Raw genomic sequence first — 19109 nt, 5'->3', positions numbered from 1 at the left:
TGATGATGATGATGATGGAACTGCAGAGCTGGAGGAGACCCTATGGATCATCGAGGCCAGCTCCTGTCAGGGAGACACAGTGGAGAATCAAACTCCCAACCTCTGACTCCGCAGCCAGATGCATTTTATGACAACCATAGGCAAAAGTTAAAATTTTGAGAAGTATCAGGTGGTTTGGAAAATATTCTTTTTAAACAAACATGATCCTGATTATTATTTTTTTTTAAAAAGGCCAGAAAACTTCTTAAAAATATGTTGGAAATCTGGAAAAGGTTTAGGAAAATATTTATTCCCTCAATCTCCCCTTTACATCCAGAAGTAGAATTACAGAATGTTCCATATAATTTAAAGGAGAGTTTAAATTATATGGAAAAACAAATTAGTAGATTAAAAGACTGGATGGAGAAAATGAGGGATAAAGAGCAAATAGGATTAGTATAGGAAAGAGGGAAATTATTTTGGCTTAATCTGATCCAAATGGAACAGTGGACTAAAGAAAGGGTAGAAAAAAATAAGAAATGTAGGGATCTTATGAAATTTGAAGAGATGGTTGTGCTAAGGGGAAACAAAATGATAAGTTAGTAAAAGTGTGGATAAGTAAAATTTATAAGATGCTAATAGAAGTGGAAGACTAACATGACTGCTTAAGGCATAATGGGAAATGGATTTGGGAAATAAAATAAGTACTGATATATGGAAAAACCTTTGGAATAAAATAATATTAAAATGTAAGCCAGTAAGAATAAAAGAACATTAATATAAACTACTTTGGAAATAGTATTTAACACTGGTAAAATTGAATTGTAAATACTCAAATTTATGTTGGAGTTGTGATACCTATACAGTATTGGTACTTATTTTCATATGTGGCAGGAATGTAAAAATGTAATGAAATTTTGGGAGCTGGTTTTTGAAAAAAATTATGAAATATTGGAGTTAAATGTAGAGTTTACCCTGCATATAACACTGCTGTCAATATTTGATAAAGAACAATAAAGCTGGACAGTAAAAGAACTGATAACAAATTTAGTATCAGTAGCAAAATTAATTATAGCTAAAAATCGGATTTTAAAACATGTATTTCAATTAAATGACTGATATTAAGTATGGAATACAGTAATGATAAAGTCTCTTGTGATACTAAGTTTTAAAAGGGTTTGAAGAATAAAAAAATACATTTAGAAATAATTGTAGAGTTTTTATTGACTATGCATTAAACAAAAGGGAAGGGCCATGTACCATCAAAAGAATCAATGCAGTTTTGGACACAGAATGGGGCATGATAAATGAAATAAATGCAGCATATCTTCAAAAGGTCCTGGTGGAGGAGGGGCACTTTGTATGTGTATATGTATTACATTTTTTATTTCTTAGTTTTGTAAAATTTTGTGTGTATGTATTTCATATTCTTTTAATATACGGTATACATTTTTAATGTTAAACCTGGAAGATTTGAATCTCACCTTCCGTATACCCCATCTATGTAGGAGACATTATTGTATTATTACAGATAATTTTCAGTTTTTTAAATAAACATAATGAGACCACCGAATAATTTTTCTGATTTATGTTTTAGAGACTGAAACAGTAATGTAGAAGCCAAAAATCAATTTCATGTTGTAGTTGTCTATCCACAGCATCCTCCTGGTTTTGATTCAACCATTCAAAAACCATTAGAATGCTGCCACCCACTGTCTCTTTAAAATACTGCAACTAACTACAGAATTGCCTCATCTGCTACAAGATTGGTTCCAGTGCAACACGTACAACACTTCCAGGTTCCTTATCGGCTAACCCTTCATATGCCAACCATCTTCTACGAGTGGGAAATACAATGCAAGGAAGTGCTAGGCTCAAAACACAGAATGTTCTGGGAAACATTTTTATGACAGTGTTACTGCACGTAGTTCAGACAAGGTGACGTTGGTAAAGGAAGACTTCAAGGGAAATCAGTTTAAAATTAGGAATATGAGAACTGCCTTTGACTTCACACTATGAATATAGGATTCTGTCTCTACGGATATCTTTGTGAAACCAGGAGAAAAGGGCTTCTAAATTAATATGCTCCAGATTGTACAAGATGTTTTCCAGTTAGTTATATTTCCAGCTTCACTGGAATAATAATCAAGTTCAAAATATATCTACAATTTATTTATTTATTTTTTATTTGTTCGATTTATATCCCACCCATCTTGTATATTCTACCACAATAGAAACAACATTAAGATAATATGAAAAGGCAAACTAAAATATACAAGTTGATGCTCTCAATATAGAATAAAAAAAATTACAAACTCAGAAATTACAGCATTTGTCTGAGTATTTCTAGTTATGAAATCATCATTACTGTTTTTACAGGACATGGGGGGAATCAAAAAATAAAATACAGCTCTATTTTTCCCTCCCATTCTTTTAGGAATGTATAGTCTTTTTTTTTTCCTTACACAGGTTTACTTGGTCATATACCTTATTGATTTCAACAGAATTTATGTCCAATTAGGTACATCTGCAATATCAATTTAAGAGGCAAAATTAAGATTATAAAGTGGCTTCATAAGGTTGTACACCAGCAGAAAAATCACAAACGATCAAATGCCATAACTGAATCACAAGCATATATCAAGATACAGACACTGAGAAACAAGACTTGAAATATCACAAGCCTATTTTTTCAAACAACGTGAAAGAATTGGACGAATGTCCTCTAAGATAAATATACACCAAAACACAGTGGATATGTTTTAGTTCAAGTGCTCAGTCAACAGACAGACCGAAATAAATGATTAACTATTTGATTTGCCTATATCAATGTTCAACAAGCAGAGATCCAGACATTCTGGAGATGGTAGAGTCAATTTCGACGTTTGTCCTACAATTGGGCTACAGGGTGGGTAAAATTAAAGAGAGGCTGGTGGGCTTGGCATAACAATTTTTTTTATTGAGCTTAATTTAAAAAGGTATAAAAGAGAATCTAATTTATGTTTTTGAAAAACATTTGCAGAAGGCCTTACTATTTGCTCTGCAAGTATATCTAACTGTACACTAAAAACGCAGCTATAGCCCGAATATCAACAATTCACTGAATTTTCTCTCTCTTTTTCTCTTTGGCATCCAAGAAATCTAAGACATTTTACTACGTCCCATTTCCTGATCTCAACATTCCCCTTTCTTTCCCCTTTATACCAGCCAACAAAACAGAATGGGGAAATGCACACCAGGCTGACAGACGAGACCTAGTTTTCATTAAGATGGTGAAGCCGTGTTTGGACTGTGATACCTCAGTCTGAAAACGAGAGCTAAGCGAACGTTCCTCGGTACAAGAAAAAGCCCCCCTCCACTCCAAAAATCAGTACGTGAGGGAGAAGGCTAAGCTATCCCCAACATCTAGCTTCCGGGTACAGGAATCTCCCCTCCCTTTAGATGGTAAATGTCATCGCTTGATTTTTCCATTGCAGTCTGAAATAGAACGGCCTACTCATATACCGACTTAGTGAGAACATGCCCTGCTAATTTTCATGAAGGAACAGGAAATCTACCGTTAGGCAGAGTGAGGTGGCTGCCTCAAGTGGAAGATGTGTGACCACTGGAAAGAACGGTGTGTACCTGGACCTGCCCTATGCTCTCTGAGCTAAAACCTCACTCTAAGTTGTCCTATACCCCACTAAGCTAATTTTCTGCCCTTAGGTATGGTAGAAGACACCATATGAAAGGAGGATTCTGTTGCCTGTCTAATTTGTTTCTGCAAATCACATCTGATTTTTACAAGCAAAGGGGCACCTGTCCTTCCTTTCTGGAAGGATTTGTCTCAGATATTACAGAAAAGGCATGCATGCATTTCTTTAGACAACTCCTTGTCAAAACAAGAAGGCAGCTTGCAATACTGTCACAGAAAAAAAAATAAAAATAAAACACACAGAGAGAGAGACAAAGCCAGTACAAGATGACACGGTAGAAGTACCGCAAAAACAGAACCACAACTATATAGTGGAATGGATAAAACCATGATCAAAGCCACCCGATAGCACACGCAGGACTGACAAGAAAGTAAAAATGTCCTTCTCTGATGCCAAAATGACATGTAAGTAAGAGCTAGGAGAATCTCGTATGAGAAAAGCCTTTCCCCAATTAACAGCACACAGTCACAAACAGTGTGTGCAGATGACATGGATGAGGTGGCCATCTGAGAGGAACGAAAAAACAAAACAAAAAACAAAAATGAAGCAAGATTGAGTGAAGAAAGGTGACTGATCCATGGGGCAGCTTCGCATGTAAGCAACAATATTTTTAATGTGTGATATATCCTTAATGAAGGCTGTTGAAGAAAGCAGGAAATATGCAAACCTTCAACATTTTTGCTTGCTAAGAAACCTCTATTTTTTTCTGTTTTCAGTCTGACATAGGAAAGCCCTATTTTATTATAAAATGTGCCATACCCCTTTATGAAAACCTACTTTCCCTGCAGTCAACAGACTTCCATTTGCAAAAACAGCTAATATTTGCAAAAACAGCCAGATCACATCATCTTGCTTCCAAAGAATCAGAAACAGATAAGCTCATCTTGATTTCAATATATATATTTTCTTATAAATTCTTATACATTCTTATAAATAAAAAAATAAAATAAACATATGCATAAACACGTAACATAGCAACCTTCACAATTTCAGTGAGAACCGACAAAAAGGCCAATGTGGCATGGCTGTGACTGCTGGACAAGGGCCAAAACATCAGGGTTCAAAACCAATTTAGTCATTAATAGGGATGCAAACCTCTTATTTTATTCCCACAGGTATAAATAAAAAAATCATAGGTTTTCTCCACTGAGGAAGATAACGAATATATATGCATTTTTCATAGTTACATATTTGTGCATTTATTTATTATTATTTAATTTATTTACTCTATATGCTTCCTTCTACTACCATAGCAGAGGAACCCAAAATGGCACACAATCCATTAAACAATATAATCAAGCACAGGTAAAAACTCAATGAGAAATAACATTTTTTAAAAAAACACAACAAAATTGCCATTAAAAACCCTTAAAAACATTAAAAATTTTTTTCTAAAACAAGACAGATGCTTTGTGCAAAAGCCCTGCATTTTGTTTAGAAAATTTTCTATTTTCAATAAAATGCAAGATTTTTGTGCACAAAACAACAATGGGGGGTTTGATTGGTTAATGCTATAAGCTTTTAAAAAGTGCTAGTTTTTTTAATTACAAATATTTTTGGATAGGGTATCTTGATGTTTCAATATACTTTTCTGTCAAGGCAAGAAAATTATGGGTATTTGATATACCCTCTTGCTTTCTCCCAGCCTCAGCTCCCTCACAGATTTATCAGAAGGGAGATATTATACATACCATTCTGAGCTCTTTGGAAGACAAGTTACAAATGTACACTTCTTCCTTCAACAATGCTGGGGTTAGGGGCACTGAAGTAGTTCAAAATCCATTTAGGGGGCATAAGAGTATAATAATAATATTCTGTCTTTTAGCTGCCTTAAATAGGGGTGGGGAGAAGAGCCCAACTCTTTTCCCCACCACCACCAACAAAGAAGAAAAATATCTGTGTATAATAAAATCCACACTGCTTGGACCAATGCAATTTAAGGGAGAAGTGTAAGTAGAAAGTCACATCTATCCATCAAAACTGAACATGGAAACTTACGGTTCACAATGTCTCCTTGAAGCTGAAGAATCTGCGGGACAGGCATGGTGAGAATAACTATGTCAAACTTGTCTGAGGACCCTGTGTTGGTGCAGACTTCCCATTTTCCATTTTTGAGGTAGATTTGAGTAACATGGTGGTCATAAAAGATGTCTGCACCTGTTTCAAAACAGAAAGACAACTTAATCTTTGTTCCAAAAATGAAGGACTCCAGAGGTGTCAGGAGTAATCAACACGATCAAATGGCTGAAGAAAGTGCCCTATAAGGAAGGTCACCACAGCAGGGGACTTTCCTTTTTTAGCTTAAAAAAGAGAGACAAACATAGAAAGGTGGGAAACAAATGCAAAATGTCTATAAAGTGAAACAGACAAAACTTTAATACTGTACTAGAACCAAAGGTCTGAATGGCAGGTGATTCAGGACAGAGAAAAGCAAATGCTTCTTCATGCAGCAGATAAACCAGCTACGGCAGTGGTCCCCAACCTTGGGCCTCTAGTTGTTCTTGGACTTCAACTTCCCAAAATCCTGGCCAGCAGAGGTGAAGGTGAAAGCTTCTGGGAGTTGTAGTCCAAGAACATCTGGAGGCCCAAGGTTGGGGACCACTGAACTATGGGATCAGTCAGTGTTTTGCACCTGGTTCTGGTTAACAGACATCAGGTTTTCTGGCACAAAAATTAAAGCAAGCCCCTGCAAGCGAATAGTCTACACAACTACACACCTTTAGGGAGGAGAAACAATCCCACATTTTTCAAGTACAGTTCCTGATAGCCTATGCTCGCTGCCCACGCTGGCTGAGGGATGCTGGGAGTTGCCAGTTATTAAAAAAGGAACATCTCCTATCTCTGCCCCAAATATAATGCACCCTTCAACCAGCTGCCCCTGTCGTCTTAGATGAGGTACACTACAATAGGGGAGAAGCCTGTATCTCAATGGTGGCATCCTGTTCATGGAATTTCCTCAGCTAGGCTTGCCTGGTGCCATGTTATAACTGACTACTAAGAGAAGTTTCAGTTTCATTCAGTGGGGTTTATTTGTAAGTGACCTTGGCTGCAATCCTATGTGCACTTACATGAGGTCCTAATGAATCACTTCAGGTTTTGTTTCTAAGGAGACACATTGCAGTACTGCACTGTAAAATGGCTGTTGAGTGTCAGGCAACTACCCAAAGAAATACTGCAGGTTGATATTTGTTACAATAGGATATCGGTATCTGCAGGATCGGTATCTGTGGTTTCAGTTATCCGCCGTTTATCACAGCCCTATTTACAACATAAAAGGGAGGAGGCCTCATGGCTCCTTGCTATATTATATATTGGGTTTGCTAATATTCATAGTTTCAAGCTTTCACAAGAGATCACGGAACCTCTGCAGATACGGGGGTGCTACAGTATTCTTTTATACGCCTGTATAGACTGTTGTTTCATTCACCTTGTTAGTATTCTTACACTGATCCTTTATAAGCCTGTCCATGTCTTGAATCCTTTGAGCCTCTTGCTCTAAACCTAACTCTAAACATGGAACTGATTGTCACCATGTGTATTTTCAGGTGTTCATTGCTTTTTGACCGTAATTGCACCTTGAGCCTGATCTGCTGTTTCATTAAAAAAAAGAGAGAGAGAGCAAGGAAGATCAATGTATTCGTGAAGGCTTTCACGGCCGGGATCTAATGGTTGTTGTGGGTTTTTCGGGCTCTTTGGCCGTGTTCTGAAAGTTGTTCTTCCTGATGTTTCGCCACTCCTCGGAAGATGCCAGCCACAGAGACTGGCGAAATGTCAGGAAGAACAACTTTCAGAACACGGCCAAAGAGCCCGAAAAACCCACAACCACCACAAGAAAGATCAGTTTGCCAACATTGGCTGATTTGCTTGCCTTACAGCAGTGGCACCCAACCTTTTCTGAATCGTGGAACAGTTGGGGGGTCCATCCATGGGGGCACCCCCCATGCTCAGGGATGAATGGGGCATGCTCACGCACATGTGCAGAGGGGGACATTTGCAGGGGGAGGGACACGCTTGCGTGCATGCGTGGAGTATGCTTGCTGAGGGGAGGGGCGGGCATGTGTGGCGGTGGGGTGCATGGGGGAATTCATGTGGGGGGACAGTAGATCAGTCTACACAGCCTGGTCCTGTCATGGCCACGGACCGGCACCGGCCACAGATCAGGGGTTGGGGACCCCTGCCTTAGAGCACCAGCTACCAAAATCAAAGTGTTTCACATCTTTATTTTCTGTTCTAACAGGGACACTGACAACAGCTGTGAACCTAAACTAGTGGGGTTGGGATGCTGATATATGCAGGACTAAGGCCCCATAGACAACAACTGAAGAAGAACACAAATTAATAAGGACATATAAGAAAGGGTTATTTCTCTTTACTGTTAAAGGTTCTGCTCCTTTTTTAAAAAAAATTATTTACTTTCAAAAATAACATAACTAGAAAATATACTTAAAACAATAATAACAAAAAACATAAAATGCAATTATAACTCACATTCACAGTGTAGCCCACCACCTTTGGGATTCCCCACCCCCATTTTTAATTATCAACTTAATTTCTTTTAAATTGTGTACTCTGTATCTCTCCAGAAATATAATGATTCTTGTGTCAGGGTATAACCCTTATGGTTTGCAAAATACACGCGTTAAAAAAAAACATTCCAAATTTCATTCAAACAATTTGCTTTCAGAATTCCTCTTTAACTTTCAGTTCAGAATCTATCCTTAATAGCCAAATTCCACATTTCCTTATACCAATCCTCCATATTTAACAGGTGATTATTCTTCCAATTTCTTGCAAATATCAGTCTTGCTGCTGTTCACATAATATTAATCAATCCCATTCCCTCCCTTTTAATTGAATATATCCAGAAATATTTAATAAAGCTAACATTTCACGTCTTTGTATATCCCCATGATTTTCTTAATCTCATTAAAAACAATTCTCCATTCCTTCTACCTCTCTTCACATGTGCACCACATATGGAAATATGTTCTCCTTTCTTACATCTCCCACATATAGGTGATAGCTCTTTAGTCATTATATTCTTGTTCAATATCATTTCCATGTTACTTTGTAACAATTTTCTGTAACACTAACAGACATATTTTTCATTATTCTATTTTCACACGTCTTCTTCCATACTTCCTCACTAATTTCTCTCTTTATGTCTCTTTCCCATATCTCTCAAGGCTGTTATTTTATATCCATCCTCTACATTCTTTTCTCCCTTTTTTCACTTTATACCTGTCTTCGCGGCCTGGTCTGGCTCAGGCCATGGACTAGCACCGGGCCGCGGACCAGGGGTGGACGACCTCTGATCTAGTTGTCTTACATTCAACCAGGTAATTCTTTCTTTTCCTAATACTGTAATTCTTTTATGCTCCTAGTACTGTACTGTACATCTTCCTTATTCAATATTTAATTTTTATAACCCACTGTTCTAGAATACCTTTGTTTAATCTGTTAAGATTTTGTGGAAAGCTGCATAATTCCACAGCATAAGTCAAAGGAGAAATCTTTGGATTCAATATTCTTCTAAATTTCTTTTAGTTTTGCAACATATTACTAAAAAATGGATTATCTATGTTTTTTAAAAATATCTTTTACATTTTCCTTAAAAAGCATATTTTCCATAATTTCCCCATTCTTATAAAACTCCATATCACTCCATATTATCTCTTTATTATTTATTAAAATTTCCAGAATATGCCTCAACTGATTAACTATGTAATGTAATTTACCGTTTGGTAAACCCAAACCTTTTTTTTAAATAAATAAATAAATAAATACCATAACTTTTCATTTATTCTTGGTCTTTTATTTTTGTTACAATGCATATTAATCAAATCCTGCACTTCTTTTATATCCTTATCATCCATCTTTATGGGTAACATACAAGATAAAAATAATAATTTAGGGATTATCTTCAGTTTCATTACTGCTATTCTTCCAAATCATGATAGCGAAGGTTCTGATCCTTTCAATGCATCTTCCAGCTTGGAGGATGGTTCTACATCTCGTAGGTCAGTTTCAGGCCACAATGGCTGTGGAATTCTGGGACCCACCATCCTAAAAAGGTAAATTTTCCAAGCTTTGACCCCAACCTTGTTTGAAAGAGAGAGCAAACTTGGCCTGTATACCCGATACCTAGCACTAGTGGGGCAAGACAGTCAATCTGATCTTTGCCTACCTGTTTTTTGCTGCTGAGACTTCAGGCCGCCACTGACCTTGAGACAAATGTCAAAGGGGCAGAGTAAGACATCCCTGGCAGCTTTTACAACAGCTTGTAAGACCTTATTCAAAAGGCATTGGGGAGTTGAGATCAAGTCAACTAGATATCAGCTGCTGTGGTTTTAGATGGCTTATTTGTCCACACTTTGCTTTTATTATTAATTGGGTGTGGAAATTATAATTATTACTGATTTTTTTTTTAAAAAATGGTCCATATCTGTCTTAATGCCACAACCAGACTGTGGGTTGTGGGTTGAGAAGGCTGAGGTTATATCTCAACCATTTGTACCTGAAACTGTTTTACCAGTGTGCATTGAAAAATCCGCTGACTCACGCATAGGATGAACATATAAATGTTTAAAACACACAGAAGGGCCAAATCTAATAGCTTTATTCCTACTTCACCATTCATTTGTATGCATATAAGGAGGCAGAAGGAACAGGCATTCATAGAAGTTCCTTATTGTTGGATGATCAAGCAATCTAGATGCAAATTTCAAAGGGGAAGGGCCTGCAACACAAACTAACTTGTTTGCTTGTTTGTTTACATACTGACCAATTAGAGAGTTTTGCTGTTCCCAGGTAGGGAGGCTCCACCCCTGTTTCCGGCCCTCCTGGCCATGAGGTGTTTGAACCACCATTGTTGGTCACCATTCCTGCACACGCTTTTCACCTGGAAAGATGTAAGACTCCATGCCGGCCCACTGAGCCTGGAGACCCCTCCAGCCACGTGGGGCCAGAACAGAAGGACATTGTATTTGCTGTTTTTATTCCTGTATCTACCTGAAACCTTCCAAATGCTTATCTTCGTGAGTAGAATATAGATTTCTTTCTTTTATACAAAATAAGGCCTCCTGAGCGTTATTTCTTAAATGCTAGTGTTTGGTGAGGGGCGGGTACAAAAGGGAACTTCTAGCTAAATTCTGCCTGAACTGGCTGGCACTTCTGCTGTGCATTTGTACTGGAATTCAGTGATCCCTCCTGCCCCTGGAAGACATTCATCATAGGAACTGATTACCCAAAGACTGCAGTATTATATACCCTTCCCTCAGGGTAAATACCATTATTAGAATGTTGGGCTCCACCAGCCCATGTTGGGTGCAATGTAAGGGGGGGGGCTTCTGAGCCTTTAGAATTAAGAATCAGGGAGCCATTAACAGATCTAACTCAGTTCTCTCGCACCCAAGGATGTGTGTATGGTTTGTCCTCATTAGAAATGTCTGATTTAAGATGGAGAGAATCTTTTAGTCCCCATTTTTTTGTGAAATCATTGGAGATGAGAGCTCTGATCAACCTGCTGCAAATCAACAAAATATATATAGGCAGGTCTTTCTCAATCTCACAAGTGGACAACCTCCAGAGTATAAAGGCCCCAACACATGCCCATCTGTGGATCTTGGAGGGTTCCTTCTGTGCCCCCCACAAAACGTCTAGCAAATGGTTTAAACTGAGAATGCCTTCTGGTGGTCTTAGTGGTCAAAAATATTTTTTTAATAAAAATTGCTTCTCAGCCTTTTGGCTAAGATCAAGTGTAAAATTAAAACTGAGATGGGGGCCCATTGATGCTTGGTTATCCTCAAACATGGCAAAATTGTTCCCCAAACTGCCCAGAAAATACAAATGGGATTATTGTCCAAAATAATATTTATGGGTATGGTGAGCAGTAGTGCTGCATTTGGGCTCCTGAGGGCTCCATACAGTGCATCTGCGATCTATCTTCTGCCCAGATGTACTGTAAACTTGGCTTTTACAAATAGGGCATGTTTCCACAGTAATATATTTAAGAGTTTTTCCCACAAATCTTTGCCAGTTACTGTGGGAAGCCCCATTCATTTCCAAAACATGGTTTTGTCATGCCAAAATTAAATTAAATTAATCACAATCTTCAAAAACACATTGGAGACTTACCCGACTCCTTTAAATAGTGCTTGACAATTGATGAAATTCCCTGAGGTGTTACAAAATTTTCTGCCCCTTCTTTCATCATCATTCCATCTACTGGGACAGTCAATGGCTTCAGCACTCCATGGCTCAAGAGATCTTCATAAAACCTTTTAAAAAGCCCCCACCCAACACAAATACAGTCAATATGTTTAGTAGCCACTTGGGCATCTATCTTCTGAGACCAAACCTGTGCATTTTCTTTTCAAACCCCAATTTTATGGAACAATCCATTATGCAAATATTGGCTTCAATAAGATCATGTCCGCTTCTACAGGCAACAGAATTGGTCTTAGGATTCATCAAATAATATTTTACTGCTATTCAACTAATCTACACTGGGGTGGGGAAAATCTGTCCAGGAGTATGATGTAAAACAGGAGTGCCGTAGATTTGACCCTCCAGATGTTTTGGACCCCCAGAAGCCCATGGGAAGCAAAGGAAAAGGAAAGAACTTTCAGAAACTACGGTCCAAAATATCTCACGGCCCAAAGATTTTCTACTCCTGATATATGCCATGACAATATTTTTACAATGCACTACTTAAATACAGATGGAGATGTGAAGCTCACAGCCTGTCACTCTCAGAGGGAAATCATGAAAAAAAAATCATTTTTTTCTCCTAATAGTAAGATCGTTGTACACAGAATTTTCCTCCCAAGAAACCTTACAGGATTTATCAGACATTTCATAGGCTTCTCTTGTTTTTTTGTACCTCAAAATTTACAGTTTACAGTTTCTGTGCAAACTGTTATTTTTGCTGGACAGGGTTCACCTGGAACAAAAACAGAAAAAAACAACCCGAAGCTGCTCAAGATTCATACAGTTCCTGAACAGACCGGTATTCTTCCCACATAAGATTCACTGGAAAGGGCATTAAGCTGCACAGAAGATGGCAGTTTCCTGCATGGAACAATGGGTGAAAAAATGGGAAAAATAAAATGGAAGACAAGACCAGGAAGCTGGGAAATCTTGCTGCTTCAAGGGGAAGATCTAGCAGTTGAGTTTTGGCATAGGAAGCCTCAAGATATCAGTGAGAACAACATCTGTATAGACAGGTTTTAAGCGGATGGACAGAATGCAGCAACAGACAAGATTCAGCCTTCTAAAAAGTAAATGCCTGCTTGTATCTTTAAAGTCAGGGAGCCATGGAGCATGCACAGCTTAGTGACACAATACATGCTTTGCAAGGCATGACTGGACAGGACCCCTGGCAAGACTGTGGGGTGCTGCAGCTAGTGCCTGTCAAGAAGCCACAGGCAACTGCAGTCCTCCAGTTGTTGCTGGGCTACAGCTCCCATCAGCCCACAGTCAACACAAGACTGGGGAGACTATGCGTCAGAATTTAACAACAGTCTAAGGGCCACTGCTGCAGTCAACGATGCTCACTGCTGTCTCTCTCAGCACAAGGCAGACTCCAATTTTACATTTATTAAAAGGCACCACTGACAAAGTTGTTGCATTGATTGGTGTGTCAGTTGTCCTTCCACATCCTGTAAAATCAGCACAAGCTATTATCAGTTTATGACTGCCAACTGATGAGGAAAAAACCAGAAACCTGGATTCATCTTGTATGTTTCAAAGTCGTTTTCTGTGCATTTTATACTGTGGAAATAAGCAATGTCACCAGTCACTGCCTTTGCACATAGCCACTGTTAAGAGTCACAGCTACAGTATCTGGTTGAGAACCGAGCAACTGAGCTTCAGAGGAGAACAGACCTTTGTGGTGGAAAAACTGGTATTTATTCTGAAGACCAATCTCAGAGAGAGCTCTGTCCAGGTCAGACCCACTGGTTCAGGGCTTGTTTAGCACAATATCTGCAGTGACCGACGCTGAAGGAAAACTACTAAATACGACAATGAATTTCCATCAGCTGGCTATACAATGGGTTCTTCTCTTCCCCTCCCCTCCTATTTCCAGTTTGATGTCATTCGTTCCAGATAAAAATCAATGGAGCACAGGACTCATTTTACTGGAATTTGCAATTCTGCAGAAGCTGCACCACTTGGCAATGCTGCAAAACAGATTTTTTTGGGGGGGAGAGGGAGAAGCAAGGAGGAGGAGCACCAAAAAGGCACCCCACCCCACCCTGGGCAGCATTAGTTATGCACAGGCCAGCCCTGCCTAGGCTGCTGGAAATAGAGCACCAACCTAGTTCACAAGCTATCCTCACTTGGTTCATCACGGCAATTCTTAATATTGCCCCATATTTTGCTATCTGTACCCCTGGCTCTCTTATCTCAGGTTTCATGTGTGTGACAGAAGCCAACATGAGTCACTCTTAATGCCAAGATGCTCCAGAATCCTGATGGAACAAAACAGTCCCAATCTTTCTGCCTTCTTCCCCGCCTCTGTCTCTATGCATTTTTTTTAAAAAAAAAACGATGCGTGTTTCCAGAGGCTTTTATGTTAATACTGTACAATCACCCTACCGCAAGCACCGAATTTTACTGGGAGATCGAGATGACATCATCTCCCATTTATACCCTCCCACGTCTTTCCACCACCTCTCCTGCCTCCCTACCGCACGAAATCTATTCAGGAGCGAGAGATGGAATAGCTGAGTGCCGTTTGGACTCGCGCAGCTCGGAAGCGCGATCGCACGACGACAACCCTCCCTCCCTCCCCAAAACATGAAAACACACCCGTGGCGAAAGAAAAAGAAAAAGAAAAAACACGACCCCGCAAGCCCCAACCACCCAAAAGCAAAACCTTTATTTTCTTCCAAAAGAGCGATGGAGGGAGGGAGGGGGGGGAGCCAAAAAGGCAGCGCGCAGCGCACCGAGAGACGGGATGTACTGAAAGTCTCTTCCAAAAGTTTCCTTAAGATCTAGCTTAGCAACAAACAGACTCAATGATGCTACAGTACTTTGATTAAATGGGTTTCCCCCCCCAACTTAAACGTCACTTGATTCCCCCCCCCCCGCGCGCCCAGTTTCATTCATTGGCGCCGCGCAAGAGATTTAAAGGTCAGCAAGAAGTAAATGCCACCTGTTACGGCAACACGCGTCTCTCTCTCTCTCTCTGGCCTCGATCTCGCAGGGGGGGCTAAAGCAAACCACCCCCGACCCACGGGCACCCGTTCCCCTCGGCTCACCTTTGGTGCGCTTCGGCGTGCTCGGGCCCTCGCGTGACGTACTGGGCTCCCAGGTCGGCCGTGCATTTCGGGTCCTGGGCGCCGCGACTCGTCGCCATTCTTCCCCCTTCGCCATCACGTGCGTGGAGACAAGAAGTTTTTTAAAGCGCACGCCGGCCGCGCGCGGGTCCAATCAGCTTCCTCGGTGGGGGCCGAGCGGCGCCAGGGGCGCCTAGTAACTGAGAGGCGCGGGAGGGACCCCCGCGATCGCGCCCAGCCCGCTCGGTCTCCGGGTAGCTTTTAGCAGAGCGAGCGGCTGCAGGTTCATTCGGGAGGCCTGTGGAGCTCAGTGGGGCTTACCCGCAGGTAAGCGCGGATAGGGTGGCTTCCTCCAGGCACCGGGGCCACGATCCCGCCTACACCACCCAGTCTCCTAGGGAAAGGGGCTGCCTGCTGCGGATGGCTTGCAACCGGGTCCGTCGTCTGGACTCGGACATCCGTGTCAGTGGTGTTCAAGCAGGGTTTCTTCCGAAATCCCGGGTTGTAAATACATTTGCCCGGAAGGAAGTCCCATGGAGTGCAGCTAAAAGTTGTGGGTGTAGGATCATGGTGCATTTTTACCACGACTTTGCTTCCCCCCACTTTGTAACCCTATCCACGCTTACTTGGGTGTAAGCCCCCTCTACTCAGAGTAGATCGTGCTAAACACGTGTAGGGTTGTGTGTACGCGCGCGTGGGGGGAAAGGAACTTCCAGTGACAGGCGCCGCGCCGCCCGCTTGCTCAAATCCTACAGCCTGTCCTCTTTTTTTTTCCCTTCCCCTCCCTCGGCAGGATCGGCGGCCCTAAGACAAGAGGGGGCGGAAAACTTACCTGCGCCCCGCGCCTTGTCCCACAGCACGATGCGCGAAAGGCGTTGGGGCAACTCCCTGCGTAAAAGCGCGGCGCACAAGCTGCCGGTCAGCCCGGCGCCCACGATCAGAACGCGCGCCATGGCCGGGATAGGGGACAGGCAGGGCGGGCGGCCGGGCAGGATCCTCCCTTTCTCCCGCCCTCCTTCCTTCCTTCCTTTCCTGGGACTTATGCAAACGTAGGGCGCTGCCGGACGGAGCCGTTTTCCTGGGATCCGCCGCTAGAGGGAGACGGGAGCCCAGCCAGCCGGCGATTTGGAGCCGGGCCGTGGGTTAGATTTGGCTCCGGATGGCCGTTCCGGCGTGGAGGCGGCCCGATCCTGGCCGTTCCCTACATGTAGCAGAGCGCCGTGCCACGTCGGGAAGCCGCGATGTCTCCTTGCCAGCCGGCTAGCTCTGCAAATCGCCTCTCCCTCCCCTCCCCTGATGGGAGACGGTGGCGCAAAAGGCTCCCTTTCCGGAGAAAAAGCCCCATAGAACCCTGTGGGGCTGGGATCAAAGCCGATGCGCTTATTATGATTATGCTGTGACTGCGCCGCAACAAATAGGGTGCGTACCTAGTTGTGTATAGTTCAGACTTGGTGAAAACCACACTTTCTCTGCAATCCGATATAAATCTACTGGAAAGAACCATTCTGTTCCAGGAGAGGCTTTGCCTAGCTCTAGCGACCCATCGTCCTAGCAAAGGGATGCTGCGCTGCCTCCCCTTACACGCCTGGTACTGCCAAGGGTTCTGGCTCAACGGATCCTGGACTAGTGGAGTTGGGATTGTCGGGTGACAGCCCACGGAGGCGATGACATCAGGTTTCATGGGGGGGGGGAGCAAATGCTGGGACCAACCAGTAGAGGGGAGCATCGTCCTTTGGACCTGTTCCTCCCAGCAACAGCAGCAACGCTGTGATCAAAGGAGCTTAGGTCAGGAAATGATTTTAGCTCAGCAAATCACTCCCTCCCCCGCCCCAAATCCAGAAGTACTGTATCTGGGGAAGAGAAAGATGAGGACACCCAGGCACGCAGGCACCACAGGGACTTCTTCAGGTGTTTTCTAAAAGGAGACAAATGGCCGCCTCCAGAGACCCAGCTTTTCTTACAAATGATAAAATAAGGTCAAAATAAATGGTCAGGACAAAACAAAAGGTGAATGGATGAGCTGGGTGAAAACCACCAAAAACCACATCCACTTTGGCACACTCTCCCCTCCCCTCCCTCCTGCAGGTAAGTGACAGCCGCCCGCTGCAGCAATGCCCTCCTACCTAAGGTCTGATTCATGGATTTGTAGAAGTTTCAGAGGCATCAGTGGCTGTTTACAACTACATACAGGTGCATCTCTTTTCTCTGTGCCACTGCCCAGAGCCCACCATTCAGCATTTCCCTGAGCTCTCTGAACTGCTGGGCTGGTGGGGGGGCAGAGAGTTTGTACTGATATTAAGCATAGCCAGCATGGGGGAAGGCATTGCTCCTTGGAACAGGTCTTCTCAGCAAGAGCAGTGCTTTAATGTGGTTGAGGTGGCTGTTAGGCTGCTTTGTCAATTTTGGACTCCACAACTAGGTTTTGTTTTTGAAAAGTCAACTCATAAGTAATGGAATGCCCGGACCAGGAAATACGAAGAACAGGATAGTTGCAGAATGACAGTCTCGAATCTTGCAACACTGACAATGAAGAAATTGAAATAGTTAAGAGATTTTTATATACCCTGGTTCAATCATCAGTTGAAGTGAAGACTGCAGCCAAGAAGACAGAGACTCAGAAGAGCAGCAATGAAGGAACTAGAAAAGACCATCAAGTGCAAGGATGTGTCACTGGAGAACAAGACCAAGATCATCCACACTGTTTTATTCCTGATCACAATCTATGGGTGTGAAAGCTGGACAGTAAAGAAAGCTGAAAGGGGGGGAATGATTTTTTTAAAAAAAATGTGCTAGAGGAGAGCTTTGTGGGTATTCTGGGCTGCCAGGAGGACAAGTAGGCTCTAGAGCAGATCAAGCCTGAACTATAGAGACAAAAGTGTTGAAACTGAGGCTGCCCTACTTTAGGAACATCATGAGAAGACAGGATTCTCTGCAAAAGGCAATAATGCTGGGAAAACCTGAAAGCAGCAGGAAAAGAGGAAGACCCAATACAAGGTGGTCTAGCTCCCTAAGGGAAGCCACAGACATGAGTTTACAAGAGCTAGGCAGGACATGTTGGACATTACTCGTTCATAGGGCCTCCATAAGTCGGAAGCAACTTGATGGCGTGTAATAACAATAACTTTGCACCAGCTGTCACAGACATATTTTAATGTAACCATTATGGCTTATAAAAACAAGCATGGTCATTTGGTTATGTCTGTGGTTAAACATGTTTAAACTTTTGTCACATGACCCCTGTGTCTCTGCAACAATCTCCAAAAATGCTTTGAAATCAAGGCTGGAGAGTCTCAAGACGTTTCATTCCAGGCCTCCAGATGTCTTCAGACTCCGGTTCCCATGACCATCGTCCAATGTGGCCACTGGAGAAGAATCATGGGAGTTATCATTCATTAAAAAGAAAAAAAATGGGTGGGCTTCACAAGATTCCTCTGCTAAGCTAGTTCAGTACTGATCGTTGTCAGTAATAAGCTAGCTTAGCAAATATACTGACTCTCTCAATATTGATCCATCTTATATTGTTACATGTAATTGCCACACATGGTAAGAAAATGGTCATCTTGGGGTAAAATTGGGTATTACAGATACAGTAATGTGTTTCCCCCCCTCTCCTCTGGATTTCCTTAGGGACACCTGTCTTATCGGTCAGAATGGCAAATTAAATCAGTGTTTACTTCCAGTGACCAAACACAAAATAAAGTAGGCTACCTGCAAGATGCAAGATAAAAAAAATCAGATGCTATAACAGATGATTTTCAGCACTTGACAGAGCACCTTTTCTTAAAATGTGGTAATTGTATCCTCTCACTTGACCTCCAGCGTACACTGGTAATTGATCATTTCATTGATCTTTCATGCCAAACAAAAAAGGTATTCACTGATGCCTCTGTGAAGACATTTTGCTCTGTACATGTTAAAACAGGACCTTTCTCAGACATCAAGGCCTACTCAACTTAGACCTTCCACCCTCTATTGTGATAATCCATTTGTTCCTTTCTTTTGTTTATGGGCTCCTCAAAGCAGCTTTTATCTTCTCCTGTGTGTTTTATTGTTTAAAGAAATAAAGAACTGAAATCAAGGAAAAAAGACAAGTGTCTTTTCCTAAGCTGGTAGACTGGACCAAACTCAAAAGTTAGGGGAAGGAGCATGC

The 19109-nt window shown here is 41.8% G+C and overlaps 2 protein-coding genes across 5 annotated transcripts in view; one reads left to right on the top strand and one right to left on the bottom strand.

Annotated features, from left to right (window-relative positions):
- Positions 1 to 15983, bottom strand: part of RNLS (renalase, FAD dependent amine oxidase) — a 291960-nt gene extending 275977 nt beyond the window's left edge. For 3 of the 4 annotated variants that reach the window (XR_013543984.1, XR_013543985.1, XM_078391345.1), the window contains exons 1-4: positions 15792 to 15983; positions 14942 to 15047; positions 11811 to 11953; positions 5673 to 5831 (exon numbers count right to left, since the gene is read on the bottom strand). Coding sequence is in view for 2 of the 4 variants with exons in the window: in XM_078391345.1 (XP_078247471.1) it covers positions 5673 to 5831; positions 11811 to 11953; positions 14942 to 15047; positions 15792 to 15912 (529 nt within the window). In the remaining 2 variants the exon portion in view is untranslated. The remainder of the gene's footprint in view (positions 1 to 5672; positions 5832 to 11810; positions 11954 to 14941; positions 15048 to 15791) is intronic. The other variant, XM_020801292.3, reaches the window with a different exon arrangement.
- Positions 15192 to 19109, top strand: part of LOC110083117 (gastric triacylglycerol lipase) — a 34718-nt gene continuing 30800 nt past the window's right edge. Inside the window, exon 1 of the mRNA XM_020801293.3 lies at positions 15192 to 15286. The gene's annotated coding sequence lies outside the window, so the exon portion shown is untranslated. The remainder of the gene's footprint in view (positions 15287 to 19109) is intronic.

Source organism: Pogona vitticeps, chromosome 3 (genome assembly GCF_051106095.1).
Source record: "Pogona vitticeps strain Pit_001003342236 chromosome 3, PviZW2.1, whole genome shotgun sequence".
Classification (NCBI taxonomy): Eukaryota; Metazoa; Chordata; class Lepidosauria; order Squamata; family Agamidae; genus Pogona; species Pogona vitticeps.
Note: the sequence above shows the minus strand (reverse complement) of the source record. Positions and strands in the feature narration are given on the sequence as shown.